This window comes from Triticum aestivum, chromosome 5D, assembly GCF_018294505.1.
Source record: "Triticum aestivum cultivar Chinese Spring chromosome 5D, IWGSC CS RefSeq v2.1, whole genome shotgun sequence".
Lineage (NCBI taxonomy): Eukaryota > Viridiplantae > Streptophyta > Magnoliopsida > Poales > Poaceae > Triticum > Triticum aestivum.
In genome coordinates, this window is record NC_057808.1 from 70,557,582 (window position 1) to 70,568,778 (window position 11,197).

Consider the following 11,197-nt stretch of genomic DNA (forward strand, 5'->3'; position numbering starts at 1 on the left):
CGTATCGTGTCCTGATTTTTCTGCAGAAACTTGCCTTACAGGAATACGAGGGATTGTATGCTGATTTTGTTTCTCGGCAGAAAAAATCTGTGAGCAGGGGAAGGAATCGATAGATTTAGGCAAGTCATGTAAAACCGGAAGGTGGGGAGCGAAAGAAATCGATTGGGATAAACAAAATCGGTGGGATCTATCGAGGTGAGGAGCTAACGATCGAAGGAAACGACCTACGGATGATGATCATGATGATTTGATTGGCGTCGTATATGAAAGGTAAGGATGGAAGGATTGGTGTTTTATATGGAAGGGGATGGAAGGGTTGGTTTGGTTCTTGTGATGCATGAATTAAAACCGGTCTTCGAGAAAAAAAATCGGTGAACGAACGACTTACTTACTGAGACGTTAGGAGTAGAGATTCCTAGCGAGCGATGTCGAGCACACATGCTTCGAATTGGGCCAGCAGTTTTTTGCGTTATGGACGGATTGCTCAATATCGCACTGAATGCCAAGACCAACCAAACGGGAGCCTATTTGGCGCGCGCCGGTTATAGTTGTTTCCGCAAACCGCAGCGACGCTAGTTGGGCTCGGCCCATCTACCATTCCCTCCACCCGCCTCCCCTGTTTTGAAACTCAAACGCAAACCACAGCGACGCTAGTTGGGCTCGGCCCATCTACCATTCCCTCCACCCGCCTCCCCTGTTTTGAAACTCAAAAAAAGAGAGCTGCGAAGCCAGGAATCAAACCACCGATCCCTCAGTTGATAGCTAACTCTAGTAACCACTACGTCACCGCCCTCGCTCGTGAATACAAACCTCCATTCCATCTCTTTATACATACAGGAAATGCACTCCATGTTCGTGAACTTAAATGCGTGAAATGTTTTTTCCCCTTTCTTTTTTTGTTTCCTGCTTTTTCCTTTTTTATTAAATGCGTGAAATGTTTACAAATAGACGATATTTTTTTCTAATTCGTGAACTTTTTCTTAAATCGATGATCTTTTTCAATTTCAATGAACTTTTTTCAAACCCGATTAACTTTTTTTGAAATGAATGAGCTTTTAACATTTTGATGAACTTATTTTAAAATCCGATGAACTTTTTTCAAAATTTTGGATTTATTTGAAATTTCATGAACATTTTTTTCAAATTGAATGAACTTTTTTGAAATTTGATGCACTTTCATTAAAAAAATTGATGAACTTTTTCAAATCGATGAACCTTTTTCAATTTGGATGAACTTTTTCCAAATTTGATGAACCTTTTTTCAAATTGATGAACTTTTTCATTTTATAGATGAACTTTTTTTGAAAATCGATGAACTACTTTTGAATTCGTGAGCATTTTTTGAATACATGAACTTTTTCAATTTGATGAACTTTTTCCTTTTGAAAAGAAATTCTTAAATTTTCTGAATGTTCGTGAATATTTTTTGAAATAACTCCCGAACTTCGCTACAGCGCAGCTACAAGTTGCTCTTAAGTACTTTCACGCTTTTCATGGTCAGTAGTTGCAGGTTGGTCAAGCGGTTAACCTAACGTGTAAAAGAATGCAAATGTACAAGTTCGAATCCTCATATCAGCAGTTTTTTGGGGTTTTCTTTCCGCGATAATAGGATTCGCTGGCACTGCTCGGAAGAAAATCTTATACGACCTGGTCGTACGGGCCATCCCGGGAGACCCATCGATCGGCTGACACGTGGCTTCGCAAATCTCAAAGCAGCCAACGAACGCATCGTCATCTTCTTTCTTGCATGTTCGTGTTCCCACCAACTCAGCCGCCGGCGCACTGCCCCGGGCTGCAGCGGTAAGAGAGCGCTGCAGGAAGCTACTAGGGTGGAGTGCATGCAAGCTCGCGGTGGCGCTGTACAAGCCATCTCCGGCAACCTCGCAGCCTCACGGGACGCACGAAACTCGTTTTTTGGAAAGCTCCGGCAACCTCGCAGCCTTCAGCTTTTCCGCCCATCTCCGGTGAGCTCCGCGGGCCGTCGACCCTCATACACCCACCGGAGTTGGTGTAGACATCTCACCGTGTCTCCCTGTGCCGGCGCCCGGCAGAATCCCGCCACCGCGCGGCCGTGCCCAGCAGGCCAAAGATGGGGAATTCTAAATTTCTAATCGACATCTGATTTGGTATAACGAAGATGACGATGTGTTCTTTGGCTGCTTTGAGATTTGTGACGCCACGTGTCAGCGAATCGATGGGGTCTCCCGAGATGGCCCGTACGACCAGGTCGTATAAGATTTTCTTCCGCACTGCTCGTAGTAGTGGCACGTTCCCGAGATGAAAAATCGCCAAAAGGAAAATAGCGCTAGGGCTGTGACTCGAACACGCAACTTCGCACTAATTGGCCTGCCATGCAGACCACTGTGATGTAGACGTTCTCATGTTCAATTAGCAACGCGACAGTTAAAGACTACAGTCTATTTATTGGGTCGAACCGACGACCTCCTACAACTGAATTTTTCAAAATTATGAATATTTTCTTCAAAATAAAAACATTTTCCGAATTTTCGTACAAATTTTGTAAAACAGGAACATTTTGATGATGTGAACAAATTTGAAAAAGGGGAACATTTCTTGAATTTGTGAACAAAAAATAAAAATGTTCACATTTTTAAAACTTCCAAAACATTTTTTGAATTTGTCAAAAAAATAAAAAAACATGAATTATTATTGAATTTGTAAACAAATTCGGAAAGCTGGAACATTTTTTTCAATTCCCAAACATGTTTTGAGTCTTGAAAACAAATTTTGAAATGGTGAACAATTTTAAAAACTCCTGAACAAATTTGGAATCGCGACCAATTTTTTAAAGCACGAACTTTTTTGAATCTTGAGAACATATTTTGAAACGGAGAGAAATTTTGAAAAATTCTGAACAAATTTGGAAGTGCGAACAATTTTTTAAAGCACGAACATTTTTTGAATCTTGAAACGGAGAGAAATTTTGAAAAATCCCGAACATTTTTTGAATATGTGAACAAAAAATTGAAATCCGGTACATTTTCTGAATTTCAGAAGTTTTGTACTTTTTTGTGTAACGAGAACAATTTTTGAATTTTGAGAACATTTTTTGGAAACACGAATTGTTTTAAAAATTTTGATTTCTTTAATGAAGAGAAGAAAAGAAAAAGAAATAAAAAGTAAAATCATAAACATTTTGTAAAACCGCGAACATATTCTGAAAAAGAAAAATAAACTTGAAAAAGAAAGTGAAACAAAAAATGAAAAATGAAAAAGAAACAGAAACGAAAAAAAAGAGAAATAAAAAAACAATAGAAAGCCGAAAAAGAACCAGAAAAAACGATACAGGAAAAACCCGGTTCAGAGAACCTTCTAGAAGGTTCCCAAAACCGGTTTGGACGCATTATGTGTGGACCGGCCCATTTCTGTCGTTAGCTGCGCTGCCCCTGTGCGATCGCTGGACAGTTCGCCGCAGCAAGCGGCGAATAGGATTTTTCCCAACCAAACGGTGGCACTCGGGATATTAGGCCCAGACAAATGCCAATACTATAAGAACCAAAACGCAACCCAGATCCAACATTTTACTTTTTCCTTTTTCATCCGTTTTCCCTTTTTCGTGTTTTTGAAAGTTTTTGAAAAAAAATTGAAATTCCAAAAAATGCTCTCTATCCTGACGTTAGTTGGCAAACTAAAAAAAGTTATGTTTTCAGAAATAATTCGTATATTTCAAAAAAAATTCAGGTTTCCAAAAATTGCTCGTGTTTAAAGAATCCGATTTTTATTTTTCCAATCTTTTTTTAATTAAATGATCACTTTTAAAAAAATTAACAAATTTGGAAAAACATACAAATATTTTCTTAAAATTTAAAAAAAATTCGAAAATCACCAAAAAAAGTATTAGAACGTATGATCTCTTTTTTAAAACATGAAAAATATTTTGAAACTCTTAACAAAACTATTAGACGTGAACATTTGTTAAAACTGCAAAACGAAATTACAATATGAAGATTTTTTTGAAACAGGAACAATTTTTGGAGACACCAAAGTTTTTGAAAACATGAACATTTTTTTAAACTGTAGAATAAATTTGGAAACATGAATAATTTTTGGAAACACGAAAGTTTTTTGAAAATACGAACATTTTTTTAACTATGGAACAAATTTGTAAACAGAACAATTTTGGGAAGGAAATTAGAAAGTTTTTTGAAATTTGCAAACAAATTTTAAACACAGAACAATTTTTGGGAACCCAAAAGTTTTTTGAAAACACGAACATTTTTTTTAAAACAAGAACAAATTGTCAAATTTGCGAAGAATTTTTGGAACACAAAAGTTTTTTCAAAATACGAACGTTTTTTAAACTGCGGAACAAATTTGTAAACAGAACAATTTTTGGAAACACAAACATTTTTTGGAAATTAGAACTATTTTTTAAATTTGCAAACAAATTTTAAAACAGGAACAATTTTTGGAAACGCATTTTTTCTGAACGAACATTTGTTTAAAACATTCGAAATTTGTGAACAATTTTCGGAAACACAAAAGTTTTTTGAAAATACGAACATTTTCTAAACATAATTGTTTTGGAAACATAGACATTTTTTGGAAACAAAGAACAAATTTTGAAATTGGTGAAGCATTTTTAAAACAGGAACAATTTTTCGAAACACATTTTTTTTAAAACACGGACATTTTTAGTAAATGCGAAATTAATTTGAAAACCTGAACAATGTTTTGAAATATGGACATTTTTTGAAAGTCCCAATTTTTTTGTAAAATGTGATTTTTTTATATATAATGAAGGATTTTCAAAAAACACATATTTTTGAAATAAATACGAAGAAGGATAAGGAAAGAAAAAGAAACATAAAAATAGAGAGAAAAGAAATGAAAAAAAAGAGTTCAGGAACCTCCTAGAAGGTTCCAAAACCGGAAAAAAAAAACCAGCTAGGAACCTCTAGAAGGTTCCTAAAATCGGGATGGCTGAAGTGCTTGATGGGCCGGCCCATATTATCCCTCGCTAGCGCAACCTTGTGCGAAAGCTCGACAACTTGCCGCAGTATGCGTCCTATAGGATTTTTCATAAAAAGAGGTCAACATCTAGATCCAACGACGGAAGCGGCATCGCTTTTTTCGCACGGCAGCACACATCGACAACCAGACACATGCAACTCAAATAGCAAAAGAAGAAGCCCACGCACGTACGCCAGCACCAAAGAGGCCTTACGCACCCAAGTCAACGAACATCGCTGGCTCACACGCAACCAAATTCGCTAACTGCACCAAGAAAGTCGCTGCAAATGTTAACAAAATTCTGGGTGAGAATCTACAGCCACCAGGTAATTCTACACACCACGGTACCAATTAAATACATGTGTCGATACGCACGGCCGGCGCGGTGAAATATCTCCCAGATAGGATCCGAGTCGAACTTGTAGGTTCGCTTGTAACCGTTCAGGATACCATCGCAATCTAAACAGGACATGAGTATCACGAACCTAGCTCACAAATCACACTGAGAAGGGGTGGTGAAGAGGGAGGCTGGCTTTCGGGAGGTCGACGAAAGCAATCTCACGCTAGGGATTGGAAATATGGAGATACATCAGAAAAAAGAGCTCACGTCGGGAGATAGAGTTCATCAGTTATGGGCGTGTTTGTTGCCGTTTGCTACAGGGCCTGCATCGCATACACTTCTCAAACCAGCCTGGTTGAGCAAAAACAAGCCCTAATACGCCATCTGCTAGTTGTTTGGTTGCCTGCATCTAGTGTCTCTGCATTAGGTAATACCCAAATGCACTTTGTTTGGTTGCCTGCATTGGCCCGAGCGGTACATGAACATGGTGTTTGGTGGCATACGGCGTACATGGTGTGCTTACCTTGTACCCTAGTTGGTGAGCTTACCCACACCTAGCACACCAACGCCACAGCACAGCAATGGCGATGAATTAGGCGAAGATGATGAAGTTCTTCAGCTTCAGCCCAAACTGACGATCCACCTTGACACCTCCAACCTTGCGACTGTCAACAGTGCTGCCGTGCATTCGCACCCACTCGGAGTAAGCTTGTTCTGCTGCCTGCCTAGTCTTGAACCCTTTATGAGTGTTGTTGCTATACGATGCCACTTGTGCACTGGCTTCTTCCCATGAACTATAAACCCCTGGGACCTTATCGATGAACACGGCATACCACTTGCCCTAGCAATGCACAAGAGCAAGAGTTGAAGCAGCAAATCAGTGGAGCACACAAGTAGCAAGTAAAGTAGCACACAAACAACAATGGAGCAGAAGAGAAGTAAAGCATGCATGATCATACGGCATAGCATGTTCTTTCTAGCACTACCTTGGTGTTAACCTACCACCACATCCAAAAGAGGGTGTCGTCCTACCACCGCAAGTTCACCATCAGCGTGAGGGGTTACACCTCACCAAAATATACATACCATTAAATAGTTTCTGAGCCCTAGCTACACAAAATGTATGTCATCATCATCATCGTCGTCGTCGTCGGCACCGCCACCGCCGTCGGGGATCATGCACGCTCACAGGCAGCACTACTCTAGTAGTAGTGCTTGCCCAGCCAGCTCCTGAGCCACAGCATCCTGTGAGCGTCGGCCATGGCAACGAACCCAACACCCTGGGCCTTGTTGTCAAGCAGGTGGCTGAGAGCTACCATGAGAGCCTCGTCGCTGAAGCCACCCTGGTTCATGACAGTGTCATACAGGTCAGGGTGGACGTCGAGGGGCTTGCACTCCGTGATGGCTGTTGCCACCTCCTTGACCGCCTCAATCATGCTGCAGAAGACATTGATCTCCTCCTCCATCAGGCCTCCTCTCTTCCTCTTCCTATCATGGACGGGGTCAAATGGCTTGTCGAAGGGCTTCGTAGCGGGCTTGTCAGGGCCATCGAGGACCTCGACGTCCGGGGTCCCAGGGAAGTCTGGCATGGGAGAACCAAGAGGCTCCCCACGACCCCATGGCATGCTTCCCAGTTGCCAGCCCGAAGGAGAAGATGTGCTGCATCTGGTTGTAGTTCTGTATGGGTGTGTTGAGGAACTCAGCGTCCCTTTGGTGGTCCTAAGAATGAAACACAAGTGTTGTTAGTTGCGATTAGGAGTAGCCAATGGTGGACAGTATGAAAAGGAAGAGGGCTGCGAGCTAACCGCGACATGGCTGGCGTAGTGCTCTGCCTCCAGAACTATGGAGCAAGTGTTCTCATCCCATGAGGCACCGCTAAGGTCTCTCATCCTGGACACTTGGATCCATTGACTTCTTCACTTCCTCAGGTGGTTGTACACCTGGGTGGCAGACACCTCTTGCCCACAGAACTTGAACACCTGCTTCGCAACGGTGTTCAAGTGCACCTCCTTGAAGCCCTTGTCAGTCCTAACTCCACTAGAGATGAGCTCACACATCTTGTTCAGCACGAACGTGGACATGAACGGCTGCCACTTCATGTTGTTCGACCTACCATCCTTCTTTGCCTTTGCTGCTGCTAGCTTGAGTGCAGCGGGAGCAGTAGCAGCAGCAGTAGTTGGCTCAACGAGCACTACTGGCACATAGAGGGAGTCAGACGCGAACACCTCTGAATCAGGTGCCATCTGGGACATAGGCTGCGAGCCCTCGACAAACGATGGAGCAAACTGGCTGTCGGACACGACAAGGGCTTGACTAAGATCTTGCGTCTGCGTGGTCATGTCCTACAATCGTAGCACGCATTGACAGTAAGCATAGCACACAACATACCGAACAATCCATGATAGCAGAAGCATACATGTACATGGTTCATCACTATCATAGTAAGCACATGCTTCATCGCTATCATACCAAGCAGACCGGGCAATCTATGAGCAGGAACATACAACTACAACAAACAGCATGCTACAAATGGACAACCAATAGCTACAAATCACAGATCTAAGCATGAATCAACACAAGCACAAGGTTCAACTTCAAACTCTACTACTAATCTAGCCTACCACATGCTTGAACATCTAGCCCTACCACAAATTGCAACCACAACAAAGCAATCAACCATAGCAGCTCACAGATTAGACCACTAATCAACCATGCATCTAGATCAAACCCTAGCTGCAGCTCAGATCTAGCTAGAAGGAACAGAGAGAAAGGGGATTGAACTCACAAAGGCCATGGCTGCAGCTTGAGGACGAGGGGGTGGCGGTGGAAGATCAACGCCGGCCGGTGAAGGAGCGCCGACGCCATGGACCGCCGGCCGATGAAGATGCGCCGCTTACCTGCTCGTCGGTGCCGATGCGCGTCGGCGGGAAAGCTCGAACGGAGGGAGAATGATGGCGGGAGTTGGGGCAGTGAGGGAGGGGCTAAATAGGGGTGGACCCGGCGGGAAGTGAGCCGAAATCCTCCCGCCGATTTTTCGGCGACGCGGGCGAGCTCGCGCCATCTCCCCTGCTCACACGAGGGGAGAAGCGCGTCGCCCTCCCCTGCCTCGCATGAGCCAGGCTCGCGAGCTACTGCCGATTCGGGCGTTTCCCTTGGGTCTGGCCTGGACGTGCTTTAAGTTCCGTGCGATGCGGGCCGCACAGTGAAAGCAGGCAACCAAACGGGCCACTTTCTTCCCGCGCGGGCCAGGCTGGGCCTAATGCGGGCAACCAAACACGCCCTATGTTTTTGCTCGTCAGATTTTTTTCTTTTAGAAACGTTTTGTTCGCGCTCGCCTGGGCTTCCGCCGCCAGTACCAGCGATGCCTGATTCTGTTCCGTCGCCTATGTCATCATCATCACCGGCTCATGCTCCCGCTCTATTTGGTTTTCCTTGAACTCGTCTAGCAGCGTAACAAACTAAATCTCTGTTTGGTTTTCTCTAACTACCCCAAAGATATCCAAAACTGGTTCTCGTAACATGAAAAACTGAGCTTTTGGAAAAACGACTATTAGTCATTTTTGTATAATCGCATTTATCGTAACTCCAACAATCTAGTTCCTAGTTTCGATAATAGATCGGATGGTATCCTTGTTATGTTCCGTCCTGCATGGTGAATTTTGTAATGAATGATTGTAATAACAATCTTGGTTAATCAATATATGTGGTGGTTTAAAAAAAACAATCTAGTTCCTAGTTTCTAGCTGGTGCGTTTATCTGGTGTGCCCCACCTGCATGCAAACGGAATCACATCCACCTAGTTTTTTTCATAAAGGTAGGCAAACGTGGTTCTATACGTGCCTTGTTTAAGGCTTTCTAAATCCAAACATATTTTTTACAAGTGATTTCTTAACAGATTGTTAGTAAAACCTGGTTTTCTACAAAATATTCTTAAAACAGGTTTTGAGAAAACTGAGGGTAATTACTCGCCGTCCAAACAATCACTTTGAGATAACATTAGTGTGACCTATCCTGAACGGAAACTCAAGTTCTGCTAGTGAAAAACAAGATTTTACTGTAAACAGATAATCAGCCACAAGTTTTTTTTTAATTTGCACTGTTAATCTGCCAAGCTAATCTGAAAATAATCATATAGGATCATTCAATTTCTTCTTCGAACTTCCTAGTTTGAATTACATATAACACATGGAACATTCATACAATGTGCTTGCGTGCATGTCTTATAGGCACTAGGAAAAAAAAGATTAACTAACTACCAAATACTTTATCCATCATCTTCGGGGCAGTCTACGTCATAGCCGTAGTCTCCAGCAGCAAACATGTCCTCACTCTTCAGGGTAGAACGAAGCAGCAATTCGCCTCCCAGCAAACCACCTGCGATCCATACTCCTCCTGCAATGGGAGGAGCTGTCGAGGCACGCGTACTCCAGAAATGCCTTCCCGACTCCAGCAACCGCCGGATTACTGCCGGGGCTGGGCCGTGGGATCACGACCTTCACAAGGTTACCGAATGTGCGCGCTTCTTCTATGACATCCTCCACCAGGTCTTCGAACTCGTCGTCGTCCTCGAGGCGATTGTCCGGCGAGAGCATCTTGGTCAGGCGTACCACCTTGGTCGCTCCGGCTTCGGGAGGCACCGGAGGCCGGTTGGTGGTGGTGGCGGTGGTGATGGTGTTTGTGGGGTGTTGTTGATAAGCATTAGTTCTTGGACGATTTGGCATGCAGTGAAGATGGAGTCGGAGCGGAGTACCGTCTGGTTTCCTGATGTGTTTACACTCTAAAACAACCGGAGTCCACTCATGCTGCAATCCAGCCAAAATTAAGTTAGAATGGATGTATTACTAGTGATGAAACGTCGTCAAAGAGCAAATTACGCAATTCCGTCACCCAGCTTGCCGCAAGCAAATACGAACCGTTTAGTAAAAACAGAACTAATCGGGCCCAAAATAGATCATTCGCTCAATTGATCAAGTGGGAAGTCCTAAGGAGGAAAAAAACCAACATTAAGGTGAACAACATATCAAAACATGCATGTGGGTTCGCAGCCGTGCGTCCGCGCGTGGACCAGAACGAAAAAAAAAAGGTTAAGAGAGGGACGAGAGATGCATGATAACCTGGTCGGAGTGGGCATCGGCCGGCGGAAAGGAGTTGGCCATGCGATACGGCAAACACGGCGGCGGAAGATTCCCTCTGTGGGATCGGATGGAGCGATCGTTCTATGTAGCCGGTCGGGCCGTTCCTATATAAAGGCCGGCCGGGCCGTGGGGCATAACGTTTCAGGTAGGAATCCGTGTCCGAATTCCGTGGGCGTTTGCTGCTTTTCTAATTACGGAAATGATTTCTGGCGCGGCGAACGTTCGCCCTGGGGCAGACTCCAGCGGCGGATGCCAAATTTTCAGGAGTCGTTCACTGTAACGCTGTAACGCGCTTTTCCTCCGTGGATGTTCTTACTACTCGGGCTGAAGCGGTGTTTTTTTTAATACAGACAGACGCAAGCGCTCATATACATGCGCATACACTCATCCTACGAACGCACACACGCACATCCTATCCCTATGAGAACCTCCGAAAGACTGAGCCAGCATATCATCTTGAAATTTACGAAGTCACCGTAGGCACCTCGTCGTCGACGGAAACGTCTCCTCCCACTGAATGCGCATCGCCGGAATCCTGAAATAAATCCAGGAATAAATGCGAGCACCAGGATTTAAACTCTGATGGGCTGGGGATACCATAGTCCCTCTAACCAACCAACCACAGGTCGATTCGCGGGCTGAAGCGGTGTTTGTGAAAACTTTGTGATAATCCCCTATATTTAGTCGAAGCTAAGTTTTTCTAAATTTGATTTTTTTATTTGAAAATTCAGCATACAAATCCCCCAAA

At 43.6% G+C, this 11,197-nt stretch overlaps 1 protein-coding gene across 1 annotated transcript; it reads right to left on the reverse strand.

The window, feature by feature from the left end:
• Window positions 1-9,277: 9,277 nt before the first annotated feature.
• On the reverse strand, window positions 9,278-10,514 carry LOC123124367 (splicing factor U2af large subunit A). The gene is made up of 2 exons (XM_044544993.1): window positions 10,429-10,514; window positions 9,278-10,116 (listed from the first exon to the last, which is right to left on the reverse strand). Exons 1-2 carry the CDS (start codon window positions 10,468-10,470, stop codon window positions 9,640-9,642), a joined length of 519 nt encoding a protein of 172 aa, XP_044400928.1. The 5' UTR covers window positions 10,471-10,514; the 3' UTR covers window positions 9,278-9,639.
• Window positions 10,515-11,197: the final 683 nt, after the last annotated feature.